The sequence below is a fragment of the Phocoena sinus genome, chromosome 13, assembly GCF_008692025.1.
Source record: "Phocoena sinus isolate mPhoSin1 chromosome 13, mPhoSin1.pri, whole genome shotgun sequence".
NCBI classification, from domain to species: Eukaryota; Metazoa; Chordata; class Mammalia; order Artiodactyla; family Phocoenidae; genus Phocoena; species Phocoena sinus.
The window spans coordinates 59,923,491-59,939,803 of record NC_045775.1 but is presented as its reverse complement, the minus strand read 5'-3'; the positions used below and the strand labels follow the sequence as shown (position 1 = coordinate 59,939,803).

The 16,313-nt window shown below is 38.1% G+C and overlaps 1 protein-coding gene across 16 annotated transcripts in view; it reads left to right on the top strand.

The window, feature by feature from the left end:
* The window catches only part of TIA1 (TIA1 cytotoxic granule associated RNA binding protein), a 35,268-nt gene extending 19,300 nt beyond the window's left edge, over positions 1-15,968 (top strand). For 10 of the 16 annotated variants that reach the window (XM_032652124.1, XM_032652131.1, XM_032652126.1 and 7 more), the window contains 6 exons: positions 3,090-3,198; positions 3,587-3,682; positions 3,794-3,878; positions 4,344-4,467; positions 6,100-6,245; positions 7,183-15,968. In XM_032652124.1, coding sequence (XP_032508015.1) covers positions 3,090-3,198; positions 3,587-3,682; positions 3,794-3,878; positions 4,344-4,467; positions 6,100-6,245; positions 7,183-7,309 — 687 coding nt within the window. In that variant the 3' untranslated portion in view covers positions 7,310-15,968. Of the gene's footprint in view, positions 1-3,089; positions 3,332-3,586; positions 3,683-3,793; positions 3,879-4,343; positions 4,468-6,099; positions 6,246-7,182 lie in introns of those variants that run through there. The other 6 variants (XM_032652127.1, XM_032652125.1, XR_004352688.1 and 3 more) reach the window with 5 other exon arrangements.
* Positions 15,969-16,313: the final 345 nt, after the last annotated feature.

Below are 16,313 nucleotides of genomic sequence, written 5' to 3'. Positions count from 1 at the left end.
CACTTATGATTGGGGTCCCACCACTCCATCCTTTTTAAGGACTTTGATCACATGGTTATTCTGGGTTTTTTTTCCTGACTAAAGCTTTATTGAGATATAATTCACATACTATAAAATCCACTCACTTAAGGAATATAACTCATTGGTTTTTAGAATATTCACGATTATGCAGCTACCACCACAATTTTAGAATATTTTCATGACCCTGAAAAGAAACTACATACTCATTAGCAGTCACTAGCTTTTTTCTTCTACACCCTCCCCCCTCAGCCTTGAGCAACTATTAAATCTACCTTTTGTCTATATAGATTTCCCTGATCCAAACATTTTTTATAAATGGAATTGTATCATATGTGCTCTGCTTGTTCTTTTGTCCTATGTCATCAGTCTTTCCCTCTTCACTGAATCATTCCCATCAACCAAAAAAACATGTTCTGATGTCTCTTAATAAACTTAACCCCATATCCCTTCCTTATCTGTATCCCTATTTCTCTTAATAATTCAGACTCCAACTTCTCAAAAGAGTTGTTTGCACATTCTTCCACTTCTTTGTCTCCCACTCACAATACGCATACCCCCCACAGAAAAAATTTTCCCTCTTCTGTGAGCAAGTAATTGTATTTTTTTTCTAGGGCTGCTGTATCAAAGTAGCTGAATGACTTAAAACAACAAAAATGTATTCTTTCAAAGTTCTGAAGGATAGAAGTCCAAAATCAAGTTGTCATCATGGCCATGTTCCATCAGAAGACTGTGGAAGAATCCTTCTTTCCCTCTTCTTAGTTTCTGGTGGTGACTGGCAGTCTTGGTATCCTTGGCTTGTAGCTGCATCACTCCAGTCTCTGCCTTGGTCTCCACATGGCCTTCTTCCCTCTGTGTGTGTGTGTGTCCACATTAGCTTCTCCTCTTCTTACAACGGCCCTTCTTAAAGGGCCCACCCTAATTTGTATTGACCTCATCTTAACTAATACATCTGCAAAGACCCTATTTCCAAATAAGGTCACATTCACAGTTATGGGCAGGGTAGATAGGACTTCATATAAATTTAAGAGACACAGTTCAACCCACAACAGTAATTAAACATCGTATGGAGCTCAGACTTGTTAGTGTGGTAAGCAATATTTGTTTCTTTTTTAAGAATATGCATTTCCTTTTTATGTGTCTCAAGAACAGCTTTTAGTTTGCCTGTTCTTTTGTGCTAGTTTAAGCTGACATTTGACATATGCAAACCAAAGCTGAACCCCATCTACTTTTCACTGTACTCTTTTTTTTAATAAGTTTATTTTTTTGTTTATTTATTTTTGGCTGCGTTGGGTCTTCGTTGCAGTGCGCGGGCTTTTCGTTGCGGCGGCTTCTCTTGTTGCAGAGCATGGGCTGTAGGTGCGCGGGCTCAGTAGTTGTGGCTTGCAGGCTCTATGTGTGCAGGCTCTAGAGCGCAGCCTCAGTAGTTGTGGCATACAGGCTTAGTTGCTCTGTGGCATGTGGGATCTTCCCGGACCAGGGCTCGAACCCATGTCCCCTGCATTGGCAGGCAGATTCTTAACCACTACGCCACCAGGGGAGTCCCTTTCAGTCTGCTCTTTTTTTTTTTTTTTTTTTGCGGTACGCCGGCCTCTCACTGTTGTGGCCTCTCCCATTGCGGAGCACAGGCTCGGGACGCGCAGGCTCAGCAGCCATGGCTCACGGGGCCTAGCCGCTCCATGGCATGTGGGATCTTCCCGGACCGGGGCACGAACCCGTGTCCCCTGCATCGGCAGGCGGACTCTCAGCCACTGTGCCACCAGGGAAGCCCTTGACAATAGATTTTTGAGGGTTTCTTCCTTCATCACTGGCTATTCCTTCTTAGTCACCTTAGCTAGTGATCTCTCCTTTACCCAGATTTCAGATTTTGCTGTTTTTCAGGACTCTATCCCAGGATGCGTTCTTCTCTCTAGTCTTTCTTCATGACTCTGAATCTTATATCTCCAGCTCCGTTTACTTCACACTTACTAACAAATGGTCTTCATTTAGATGTCTTACAGATATCTCAAACTTAATGTGTCTTAAATCATCTTTGTTTCTTCCTCAAACTTGTTGCCCTCCTCCCTCCCAGGCTTCTCATTTCCATTAATGCTAGGACCATCCTCCCTACTGCCCAAGCAAAACCTAGGAATTATCTTTGATTCCTGCCCTTTGGCTTACTGTGCACATCCCTCCCCACCAATTCTCTTGACTCTTCCTTTAGATTACATCCACTGCTACTGCATTAGTCCTGGTCACTGACTGTTTTTTTAATTTGGATATTGCGTTAGTCTCATAAAGTGTCTTTTTCCTTTTACTATCTCCCCAAACTGTTCTCCTTCCAGTAAAACTAGTCATCTTTCACATGCTTCTTTAAGATGCGTACCAAACACTTTCCTGCCTTAACACACCTTGCAGTGCTTTTCCCTCTATCAGGAACACCCTGGTGTTTGGACTTTTCTAGCCCTTCTTCCTATTTCAGCTTAAATGTCATTTCAGAGACCTTCCCTAATCTAAAGTAGATTCCCATGCCTGTATCTCAGCATGGGATATTCTCTCTCTCAACCTTTTGTTTCTGTCATGGCATTTACCACAATCTGTAATTACTTTATTTGTCCCCCGCAAAAGAATGTAAGTTCTGTGGCAGCAGAGACCATGTCTACCTCATTGACCAACGTTTCCCTAGCACTTAACCTGCTGTCTAGGACATGATAGCTGTTCATTATTTACTTGTAAGATGAATGAGAAACCAAACACTGTCATTAAAAGCATGTTGGATTGTATAAAGTGCAGTTTTCATCCATAATAGTATGGGTTGTTCCATGAACTTTACAATGGCTACCTCAATAAGGGCTTTTGGGCTTGAGTCTTTCAGGTGATTAACATTCCCAAAGTCTGATATCCAAGTAAAAGAAAGACAGTTTAAAAGCACCATTGTGTTTTAGGAAAGCTGTCATATATTGTGTATTTCACAAAGCATTTCATTCAAAAAACATTTGTGAAAAGCAACCATGAGTTTTCTCTATTGCTAACAATTGTTTAACGTCAACTAATAGTGGCTTCTTTGTCATTTCTAATGTTGTGTGGAACAGGATGCTGAAAACGCCATTCAACAGATGGGTGGCCAGTGGCTTGGTGGAAGACAAATCAGAACTAACTGGGCAACCCGAAAGCCTCCAGCTCCAAAGAGTACATATGAGTGTAGGTGAATTGGAGAAGAAAAGGAAATGTGGAATTTTGGAGGAAAATACACTAGATTTTAAATGTTAGAGCTGTTCCCGGAGACTTATTGCAGAAATAGATGAGAAGCAAATCAAGACTACTGTTCAAAAATGTACTTAGTTTTCATTTTTGTAATTATAAATAATAAATTATATCTCTAATGTCAAGTCTCCTATTAAATAGAGAATATTGAGTAATTTTTAGACATTCTTGGGGGGAGGTTTAATCCTCAGTCAAATGTAATATGTATTAAATAGGCATTTTGATCAAGGTAAATATTACCATTACAGTAGTGTAGTTAATGTTGCTTTACTCTTTCTGAACATTTTATTTAATGAATTAAAAATATTAAATTTTTCCTCCCCAGCAAACACCAAACAGCTATCATATGATGAGGTCGTAAATCAGTCTAGTCCAAGCAACTGTACTGTGTATTGTGGAGGTGTCACTTCTGGGCTAACAGGTATGGGGGCTTTACCTATGTGGCATCTTGAGATTAATTTTTAAACTAAAAGGCTTGGTATTTGTAGGATTTTAATGCGGGTTTGTTTTTTGTTTTTTTTTTGTCTAACAGAACAACTAATGCGTCAGACTTTTTCGCCATTTGGACAAATAATGGAAATTCGAGTCTTTCCAGATAAAGGATATTCTTTTGTTCGGTAGGGGTGGTTTTTAAAAAAATGTTTCCCCCCAGATCATTTTTGAACATTTAACTTAGTGGTTTTCTTTAAAATTTACTTTGGTTATAAAGAAATAAAAATTTCTCTAGTGTTTATCATATTTGCCACTTATTTAATAGCTCCCTCCTTACAACACAAGGCAAATAAAACATTCTGTTAAAAGAAGTTTCCCCAGAACTATAAGATCTTTGAGGGGGGAAAAAAAAATGAAAATATGCCATTTTATTGATTCTTTTATATTAACTTCCTGTTATATTTCAGGCTTAGTTTGATTTTTAAAAATAGGTTTTATTCATAAGCACTTTAAACTATTTATTTTTAACATCTTTATTGGAGTATAATTGCTTTACAATGTTGTGTTAGTTTCTGCTGTATAACAAAGTGAATCAGCTATATGTATACTAAACAATTTATATTGGTAATTCTTAATATTATTTTCAATAGGTTCAATTCCCATGAAAGTGCAGCACATGCAATTGTTTCTGTTAATGGAACTACCATTGAAGGCCATGTTGTGAAATGCTACTGGGGCAAAGAAACTCTTGATGTGATAAATCCCGTGCAACAGGTGAGAAGGTTCTTGACTTTGCAGAGTAATTGCTGGGCTAATAGGTATTTTTAAATGAAATTGTTGATAATCGTCATTAATGCTTCTAGCTAAAATGATAGCATATAAGGGCTTTTCATGTATTATAGTTCCAGAGTAGTGGTTCATGGATGCAGGGGTGACATGATGAATGTGACCACCTCGATTGACTCATGCTCACACAGTGGATTTTAAAATGCTGCAACAAACTTAACAGGGTATTAAATTTTTTCTAATACTTAGTAGATTTATTCACATACTATTTGGAGGACTCACAAGCATGTTTTTTTAAAATTATTATTTATTTATTTATCTATCTGTCCATCCATCCATCCATTTTTGTTTGCATTGGGTCCTTGTTGCTGAGCGTGGGCTTTCTCTAGTTGCGGCGAGCGGGGGCTACTCTTCGTTGCATGCACGGGCTTCTCACTGCAGTGGCTTCTCTTGTTGCAGAGCATGGGCTCTAGGCACAGGGGCTTCAGTAGTTGTAGCACATGGGCTCAGTAGTTGTGGCTCACGGGCTCAGTAGTTGTGGCTCACAGGCTCTAGAGTGCAGGCTCACTAGTTGTGGCACATGGGCTTAGTTGATCCGCGGCATGTGGGATCTTTCCAGACCAGAGCTTGAACCTGTGTCCCCGGCATTGGCAGGCAGATTCTTAACCACTGCGCCACCAGGGAAGTCCTCACAAGCATGTTTGATTCAGTTGAAACAAAAGCTATGAATATATTTAGGACCTTGGCATTTTCTTCCAGATTTTGCTGCCTTTGTTTTTCCAGGCAGTTCTAGTGGTTCAAACTTGATCCCACAAACATTTCTATGAGGAAATGGAGCATCAAGATAGGAGTAAGAAAATCCTAAACTATATAACTTTCTTAAGTAAACTGAATATAGGAATAAATAGTCCTTATCTTCCCTATCTTCCCTAGCTAAAGGAAATGGTCATATGGATAATTTACAAAACACCTAAACATTATCCTGAGTTTAATAACCCTAACCCTAACCTACTGCCTTACAAAGAGTATGCCATTTAGAGCATCATTGTAGAGTTAAAGCAGTATAACCTCACTTTTTTTTATTAGCCGTGACTTTATAAACTTTTCTTTGTCCTTTAGTGTTTTCTTTTTAATATATATATAAATTTATTTATTTTATTTATTTATTTTTGGTTGTGTTGGGTCTTTGTTGCTGTGCACGGGGTTTCTCTAGTTGCCGCAAGTGGGGGCTACTCTTTTGAGGTGCGCGGGCTTCTCATTGCGGTGGCATCTCTTGTTGCAGAGCACGGGCTCTAGGCACGCAGGCTTCAGTAGTTGCAGCACACGGGCTCAGTAGTTGTGGCCTGCAGGCTCTAGAGCACAGGCTCAGTAGTTGTAGCGCCCAGGGCTTAGTTGCTCTGCATCATGTGGGATCCTCCCAGACCAGGGATCGAGCCTGTGTCCCCTGCATTGGCAGGCGGATTCTCAACCACTGCACCACCAGGGAAGCCCTGTCCTTTAGTTTTAATTGTAATTATGACCCTATGTGTTATGGCTATGTATTTGTGGTGTATTAGGACTGTATATGCCCCTATAACTTTAAATAATATTAAATTATCTGTTAAAATTTTTACTTAATAGCAGAATCAAATTGGATATCCACAAGCTTATGGCCAGTGGGGCCAGTGGTATGGGAATGCACAACAAATTGGCCAATATATGCCTAATGGTTGGCAAGTACCTGCATATGGAATGTATGGCCAGCCATGGAACCAGCAGGGATTTAAGTAAGCATACTTGTTCTTTTCCTTTATTGTTAGCCTTTGAAAATGTCAAGAACTTGGGAAGAGATTTTAAGTAATTAGTAGGTAATGTGCCTTCTTTCTAAAGCATAGCCTTTGAAAGACTTAGAGAGGTTTTTACTTTATAGTTTTAAGTGTATATCTAAAATTTTGCCTAGAAATGTGTTGTCTTGATTTATAACCAACGTTATGAGAATTTTGGTAATGCTTGGCAGTGAATCAACAAATATTTAAGTAAGGAAATAAGAACTTAATAGTTGGCTAGGCTTATTGGATACAGTTATTTTGATCCTAATTGCTTTATTCATTATGCTTTTTTTTTGTGCAAGAGGGTTTATTCATACATTGTTATATGAAAGCTTCTTTATACATCCTGAATTACAATTTTACTTAAATTTCTGAAAAACAAACTGGAAATTAAAACGCTTTGCCATTTTTATTAAAAAGAATCTTGTAATGTTGAGAAAATTTATGAGTTTACATATACTAATAATTACCTTAATTTCTTCTTTGAGTAATATAAATGCAAGTCCGTATCATACCAGATGATCACGTTTCCTTCAGGTAGTGGCTTGTTCAACATATGTCAAACTCCAGATGGACAGTTTTCTGAGATTAGAGATGAGTTTTTCTGAGTTCAAGGGAATAAATGTTTATAGATAAAGGATATTTTCTTAGCTATAATTAAACTAACAGAATTAAACTGTACAAATTAAAGCTACAAGGATGCTTGTTTTTAAAAGAAAAAAGCTTTTGCCTTTGCTTTCTCTGGCATAACAGTTATTCTTATATTTGGGCTTAAGAAAAAGGATATTTCCCACATATGTGTTATTTATTCTTGGCATTATTTATTCTTGGCATTACATTTTATTTTAACCAGTGGATTTCCCCTCCCCTCTGCTTCTTTCACGTTCTGCACCAGTCAGACACAGTCTTCTGCACCGTGGATGGGACCAAATTATGGAGTGCAGCCGCCTCCAGGACAGAATGGCAGCATGATGCCTAATCAGCCTGCAGGGTATCGAGTCGCAGGGTATGAAACCCAGTGAAAAAGGACTCCAGAATCTAAAGCCAGTGGCTTAAGGCTACAGGGAGTGTAGTAAAGCCGTTGTTTACTTAAAGATTTATCAAATCAGTCAGTGCAAATGTCAGATACAATGTATTTATTTAAAAGATTCATTTTTTAATCATGAAATTACTTACCATCCGCATTGTTTTAAAAAGAAACAATATGCTGGATGTCTGCCAATTTTTGCCTTCATTACCTTTTTTGATAAAGTTTCTCAAATCCTTGTTTCAAATACAAATGCAGGGATTGCTGCCACTTTTTTAAAATTGAGGCAGAAAATTGCACAATGTTGAACTTTTTTCCACTGAAGTAGTGTGCAGTTCTAGTTTGCATTCCTGATATGATTTAAAACATGTAATATAAAGATGTAAAAAAAAGAAAAAAGGAAAACCAAAACTGTGCAGAGTCTAGAAGTTCTTTGTAATCTTCAGCTTATGCACAAATTCTATTTTAGGTTTTTTTGAAATAGGCATTGTTTGAGCTGTCCCATCTCCACTGTTTTCCCTTTGGGGTTTTTTAATATAAGTTATTAGTTTACATCATTTTTGTATCTACATTTTTTTCACAAATTTGTCTTGCCTTATTAAAGTTCTATGAAATATACTTAAATGGAAAAAAATGATCTTTAGATTGAAAACTTTTCTCAGATGGATTGATAATTGCATTCATCTTGTGTTTTATATGAGAAGGTGCCTCAAGAATTCCCTGTTGAATTTGTTTAAAAGGGTTTTTATCTTCTGTGATAAACTTTGCTGTGTACCAGGAAATATAAAAACAAAAACTTGTTACTAAAGAAAATCTCTGAAATGTGATAAGTTCTTATGAACCCATGTTAATTTCATGTGTCAACTTCTACATTTACATGTATCATTTCATTATGTAAAATGTTTTAGCAATTTAATATTTTGCACAGTTAGCAAACTTTGTATGTCATTTCCTCCTTAAAGGCATCATGCAGAGTTGACAGGAGATTTATAAGGTTTTGTTTGCATGTGAATATCAAATACACACTTTGGTAGTCTTTGAATACAAAGTCATCTGCTCTTGTTTTTCAAGAACTTTGAGACACAAAGTTGTATGTAAAGAAATATATTAATTTGCCATATCCTAGTTATATTTACTCAAAAAGAGTAAATCAACTTGATTTTAATATGTACAAATGATAGCTGTGAAACTGTAGAATATCCTTATGTCAGGCTTGGGGTTTCTTGTGAACTCCAAAATTAGCCTGAATGACCAGCCGGGCAAAGCATTTTTTAAATGTTCAGAGGCCAAAAGATAAACAAACAAAAAACCATGAAATCCTACCTCCTTAAACAGCCTTCAAAGAGGAGAATCCTCAGTGCAATCATTACTTTGATTCTTTTGGTACCTGTTTTCCTGGAGTTCCCAATTTTATTATTTTGGGGTGGCTCCGAGCATTAAGAGGTTTAATCTTTGATGGCATTGTTCTAGTTTTGAAATTTCTAGTATATTTCAGTCTCTTAGAAGAATTGTGGGAGATTTTGTTTTGTTTTGTTTTCAGCGAAAGTCACAAACTCTCCTCTTCTTTGACTCACAAAGGGGAAGGGTCCCCAGTATACATATTTGGATGCTTGGTTGTTTTTAAGACCAGAGAGCTCCTGGTATTTTATTTAGGAACAGAAAAGGCCCATGGAATCCTAAGAGTTTCCTGGCCTGTATCCTCCAGGTAGGAGCAGATGACTCTAAGCTGGTCTCTAAGCCAATGCTCCTGTAAACCAGAGCCCAGGAAAGACAGCTCATAAATGTATAATTCTCTGGAGCTCAATTCTATGCAGTTGTACTGATGTTTCATCAAGTCACTGTGTATTTTCTAAGTGTTGATACATTAAAAGTTGCTTTATGGAAGATGAGTAAATTTTTTAAACACTTGGAAATTTTATTTCCTTGTTAATTAACCTTCTACAGATCAGGGCATGCAACCAAAAGCAGCTTAAATACTCAAAAAAAATAACAGGATGCTGTTTTTAGATTCTTCTGGTTTATGTTCCTATTTTAGGACCCTAACTTTTCTCTTATGCAAAAGTATTTTATGTCCTATACATCTGTGGATTGCAGGGTAAATTATTTGGGCATAAATAATCCAAGCAAAAGTATAGTTTTTCTTTCATCTTGACTATCTCAAGAAATAACACTTTTTATTAGCCAATATTTTCTTATTGCACAATTCTAAAATGTACATTGACTACTTTTTGAGAAGAAAGTAGCATTACTCAAAGGCTTATTACTACTGAACAAATTTGCAATTCAGGAACATTGCTAACTTTGCTTTAAATCTTACTCGCAGTGTTAAATCATTTTAAAAATTTACAGTCTAAAAATCATACTGGTATTAGTATCAGGTAAGGAAATTAAAGTTTTTTAAATGGATTCATTCTCTGCAATATGCATTCAGATTTTACTTTAAAATACATCTGGTACTGTAAAGAACCTAAAGTGGTTCACACTTAATGGGTCATTAATCCAGTATTCTTTGCCCTGACTGTTTGGATATTAAAGTTCCTTTATGTTTTCTATAACCTTTGGGATCTTCTTGCAGTGATTATTGTGTGTGAGAGATTTTTTTTTCTTTTTGGTCTAGTCATATTGTTATATTCACTCTGGTATTTGTTAGATTTCTTTTTAATCTTATTTCAGAAACCATGGTTTGCATTGGGTTAATTTGATACCACAAAGAATTGCTGTAGATTTAACTCACTATGAAATCAGGATCTCATTTTCCTTGTTAATATTCTCTCCCTGTTGAAAATGAGATTCACATTCTAGTTTTATTCTTCTCCTGTTTTGTTCCTGTGCTTACTCAGCTTCCTTTTGTATGTGTTAGAGTTCTGTTACTTTTGAGAAGGCGGTTGATAAGGACTAGTTTGCATACACAAAGAGAGTTAAGTTTACCAAGAGCTACAGGGTGCTCTTGAGGTTACAGTTGAAATGGAAAAATAAAATGTGCTTGTAGGAAATAAAGAACAAACCCTTTGAACTAAAGAGTGATGATTTCTAAAAACAAAACCTTTTTGTAGGGGGTTGTTACGTTTTTTCCAGTCACTGCATTTGACTATTTAGAACTTGAAGAACAACAAATTTTAATTTAAGAGCCTTGATAAAATGTATGTGAATGTTTCTGAGTTGAATAGGACTTTACACTGTGGTCTCTAAAGTTGAAGGCTGAAGTTATTCTGATAGTAATTCACCTAAAAAAGGGAAAAGTAGATTTCTGACTCAGGGTTAATAAGCTCGGGCGAGAGGCTGTGCAGAAAATAGTTATTAAGCAGTTTTATATACTAGATAAATGAGATCCCTAGCTCCTTATTTGTGTTCAGATCTAGAAAACCAACAGCCACACTTAAACACACCAGGCAAGATTTGGAGGCTCCTACTGTGGAAAAACTAAGCAACTCTTGAGTGAAAAGACAGATGCTGACATTTGAGGGTCCCCGCCAAAAAGTAACTGGCCAAGAGTCCCCTTACAGTGGAGCGTACCAATCAGTAAGCCCTGCCCACGTACACAGACCTTCCAAACAGGTTTTTAGTGCTTCACTTCTAAATAAAGACAGCCAAAGATCACCAGAAATTGAGAAAAAGCTTGATTGTAAAAGGTAGAGCTAAATAAAAGCAACTCTCAAGAATCAGAAAACTTCAACAACTATCATATCCTCAAATTAGATACTGTACTCAAGAAATTAGAACAGGATACTAATAAAATGTCACAACAAGAAATTAGAATATGAATAAATTCAGTGAGAATATTAAAAGAGATGTTCTATAACAAATCAAAAGTGTAGGGGAAAAAATAAATATGGATCAATTCAGGAGGTTTAATATTAAATCAATAGGAGTTCCAGGAAGAAAACAGAAAATAGAGGATTGAGTAGAATTTATTAAATAAAGGAAAATTTCCCTGATGAAATTTTGAGTTTCAAGATTTAAAAAAAGCTAATGTTGAATTTGCACAATAAATATAAAAGACCCATATGAAGCCATACCACTATGAAATTTTAGGATGCCAGACCTATAAAGAGAATATTCAGAAATTTACCAGGTAGAAAAAGGATCAAGGAAAATACTCAACGGCAACATTGGAACCTAGTGATCAATGGGGTGCTGTCTTCAAAAGTTTGAATGAATTATGTCTTGGGTGACAATAGAATAAAGACATTTTTAGACATGCAAGTTCTCAAAAGATTTTCTTCCTGTTCACTGATTCTCAGTTACTGGATAAACTCCATCAAAATAAGAGTAAATCAAAGAAAAAATATGATGTAGCGTCTAGAAACAGGATCAAACACGAGTGAGATAATGGGAAGTCCCAGGATTGCAGCTGTGAAGCGACCTGGCAGCCAATCCAGACTGATGGTCAGAGGGCTAGACTTAAGGTTATCTGAGACGCCAGCCTGTGTATTGTGAGATGTTTTATGGAACTATGGAGCCTGTGAAAAGACTAAATACTGGAAGAAAAGCAAATGGAAAGAGACAGTTGTCAGGGAAAGCATTCTATAAGAAAGGAAACATTCCCTGAGCCAAGTACATGCATCAAGATAATATTTCATGTTTTCCTGAATTATATTCACAAATATTTGTATCAATACTATTCCACTGCTTTGGTTTTCTTTGGCAATTCTAATTGTGTGTTGGATTTCCTCTGCCTGACGTGGTTTCTATCATTTGTTCTTAACTATTTTTACCTTTTTGTTGGCGTTTTTAATTTCTAATCTCCGTTCCTTAATATGCTTCCTCTGGTATCCAGACTCACTTGTGTTCCTTTTAAAGTAATCTTCATTTCTGAAAAAAATTTTTTTTTCTGTTTTCTAAATTCCACCAATTTTTTGTTTGCCTTCAGGGATGTCTCTTCCCTGAATTCTTGTTTTTCTTAGCTGCATTTACTTCATTAGATTTTTAAAATTCATATTGGAATGTCTATATTATTTTCAACTGCTTTGTGGGAACATTTTTCCTGTGAGTCTTCTCCAGGGAAACTCTAGGTAAGTTTTGCCGTCTTATTTTTAATTACAGTATCTTGATACAAATGCTGTGCTTATTCCTATTTGTTCATATTTGAAACAGTTGGTTTTTCCTAGACCAAGTACCAGCAGGAGGATGAAGGGGAAAGACCTTGTCGAGGTTTCTCACCTCCCCCTGTGGCTACAATGAATTGTCTCCTTAAAAGTGTAGCCATGGGTCTTCTCTGGGATGTGATCTTGTTCAGAAGTTCTGTGCCAGCTCTGAGCTCCCTTGGTTCCTTCATCTGCTACATTAAGGGACCTAACTCATGTCTTCAATGAGATCCCCTAACTTGCTTTCTGAAAGACATCACCTTTGGACCCCTTAGGCACTTCACACACCTTCCCTCCCTGCCTCTCCCACACTCATATGCTTGTTCAGTCCTCCCCACAGCAGGCTCCTGCCAGGGTTTGGCTCTCTTCTCAGAGTGAATATTTGCGAGTGATTTCTGAGGTCTGCCACTACCAGCCCCCTCCTCACTCCCTGTCCTTCCCCCATGGCACTCAGTTGGCCTCCCATCCAGTACCACACTTCCACTCAATGTGGAATGTATAAGTTTTCTTTGCATCCCTGGTTTCACTTAAGATAACTGTTCGTGGGAGTCAGTTGGTCATGTTTTCCTTGTCGCTCCCTGTGGTTTCCAGAAGTGGAAAGATCCAGAACCAGGCTGCTAACATTTCTACCAGAATCAGAAGACCAAAGGAATCTTTTAACAGATGTAAATCTGATCATGACACTCCCCTGCTTGAAAGTCTTTGTTTCAAATTGTATTTAGCAGTAATGTAACATCTTTAAGGTGGCCCGCAGAGCCTTCTACAAATGCAATCTGTGCTTACCCAACTTCACAGCAAGCCATGCTCCAGTCTCCCATAAGCCCTTCCACTCCACACTCATCTTTCACTTTCCTGAATAAGTAAACACTTTATATCAGTTAAGGTCCAGTCAAGGAGACAGAAGCCAACACTAAAATTTGAAAAGGGAAATTTTAATGTGAATAGTTGTTAAATAATAAAAAGTGGTCAACTACTAAAAGGGATCCAGAAATTGCAGGTGCAAAAAAAAGCAGCTACTATTTATGGACAGGGGGGACAATGCAGAAACTAAGGGTTTAGGAGAGCACTGAGTTTCTCACCTCTTCAAAGTGGGCTTGATTATCATAGGAACGTGCCACCTGCTGAACAAACATGCCAGAGGGCGTGGGCCAGAGCTGGTCGTTAGAAGCTGCCTGCCAGCGGCCAGAGGTGGGTGGGCTGGAGATAATCTTTAGAAATGGTCCACCATGTGGGGGAGCTATAGGGTTGCCAGAATTAGCAAGTGAAAGCACAATCGCAAATATTGCAAGAAACACTAAAAGTCATTTGTTGTTTAACTGAAATCCAAGTTTAACTGGGTGTCCTGTATTTTATCCGTCAGTCCTCGACAGTGGTGCAGCCAAAGCTGCCGTGGAAGCAGCTGCAGGTAAGTAAAGTGTGGCCTGAGGGTGCAGCCGGGGCAGGTCCAGAGAACCACTGACGCCAGCGCCACTGGGTCTTCTGTACACTGATCCATTGGCTTGCACACTGAATAAAAAGAACCAGAACCCATAAGGAATGTGCCTTCCTGTCACCATCACCTTGCCATGTTCCCCCAGTGCCCTCTATTGACAAAGCCTAACGTTGAGCCAACTGGCAAAGAAGAAATGTTTCACAAAGCAAGGCCAAGAAGAGTGGACTGGGGACCGAGACTCCCATTGCAGAGCCCTGCCATGTGAATGCCTTTTGTCTGCTCTTGTCTTCAACTCTCCACTTAAATGTCCCTTCCTCTAAAATGCCTTCCTTTCTTTACCCACAATCTAAATCAGTAGCCTCTCAAGCCATCTTATGTTTACTTTTCCTTTATAGCATTTGTCATCATTTTAAATTATGTATTCGTGCGATTATATCGTTAAAACCTGTGTTGCCCACTAAAAGCTGGTGACTTTTCTTCAGTGCGGTATATACCCAGTAGATAGTAAATCAATCAATTTATCTCAATCTTGTTTTAACCAAATGGATTTCTACCATGTGCTGATAGTACTACCAGCTAGAGTACTGGGTATGAGGTGATAAGAGCTAAAACTAAAGGACCAAACCAGGGCCAATTCTTTATGCAATGCCAAGTAATTTGAACTTTTTTTATCTTAAAGGTCCTAGGGAGCCATTGATCTAATTTGTTTCTAGTCAAGATGTCTTCCAGGTTCCTGGCATGAGCAATTAGATGGATGGTTGGGACTAGTTACTGGGGTAGGAAAAGGAAGAAGCGCAGTTTGCGAGGGTGAGTAAGGATAGATGCTAGTTACAGGGCAGAAGATGAAAGCTAATGAGGTCTGCCTTTCAAAATGTGGTGCTTGGACATGTGTGACATTCAGGTAGAAATAGCCAGTAGGTAATGATATGGAATTTGGAAGGGAGATCCAGGCTGAAATAGAGATGGGAGTCATCAGCATTTAGGTGGTAGTTCAACCCATGGAGTGGCAATCACCCAGAGAGACACTAGAGTGAGAAGAGGACTGAGGACAGAACTCTTAGGTCTATCAGTATTGAAGGGGACAAAGACAGAAGCTTGCAAAGGAGAATGACGAAGAGCTGCCAGACAGGTGGGAGAAATACTGAAGGCCCATGATGCAGAAATCAAGGAGGAAAACATTCAAGGAGTAGTGAAGAGTCAAATTTGGCAGAGGGGAAAAATACAAGCTGTGAAAAAAAGTCCACTGGATTTAGCAATGAGGAAGTAATTGGTGACTTTAAAAATGAGCATTTTGGGCTTCCCTGGTGGCACAGTGGTTGGGAGTCCGCCTGCCGATGCAGGGGACACGGGTTCATGCCCCGGTCTGGGAAGATCCCACATGCCCCGGAGCGGCTGGGCCCATGAGCCATGGCCGCTGAGCCTGCGCGTCTGGAGCCTGTGCTCCGCAACGGGAGAGGCAATAACGGTGAAAGGCCCGCGTACCGCAAAAAAAAAAAAAAAAAATAGAGCATTTTCAGTGAAGTAGTAGGAGCAAAATGTGGACTGTTAAGGAGTGGGAGGTGGGGATAGTTAACTAGTGCAGCCTCTGCCTTCCCGCTTAAGTGGGCTATAGACGGAAGGAGAGAGGAAAGAGGAGATGGGTTTAAGAAAGCAATAATTTTTAAAAATCTCAATACAATAAACTGAATAAATCACAAAGATAAGTAAATGACCACCAAAAAAACAACCCCACTCTTTATTCGGAAATACACAACAAAAAACATTCACCTCCGTTTTATGTAGAAAATCGGAACAACAGTTAAATGCGTTTGTGTGCATGTTTGTACTGTTTCTCTAGGATACTCAGAATTGAATGATGGATTAAAGAATGTAAATTGCAAAAACTGTATGATATATATTGTCAAATTATATTGGTACTTTATAACGTACAGCTCTTTATAATGGTACAGTTATAATGGTACAGCTCTTAAAAGCTGTACCTTTTTACACTCCAACCAATAATGTCCGAAAGCACTCGTTTGCCCCCCTACTTTTACCAGTGCTGGTTGTTATTAAGCCTTTATTTTTGCCCATCTGATGCATGTAAAATGATCTCTTTTATTTCCCTGATTGCAAGTAAAGTTAGTGATTTGTTCCCATGATAGTTGGCTGTTTGTGTTTCTTTTCTGTGACCTGTCTGTATCCTTTGTCCATTTGACCTCCAAGGACTTTAAGACATTATAATAATCACATGTTGAATATGTGATAACTGTATATCATATGTCTTTAGAAGCAAAAGATGCAGTAAAAATATGAGCAAGAAGTGACTATTGAATGATTAGGCAGAATTTTTAAAGAAACTAATAGAACCTCTAGAAATTAAAAACACAAAAGCTAAAATTAAAAATTCAATGGACTGGCAAAACCAAATTAGATACAGCTGAAGACATCTGTGAATTGGAACAGTACAACACACACTGTTGTGAGTGTCTGCACAACAGTGC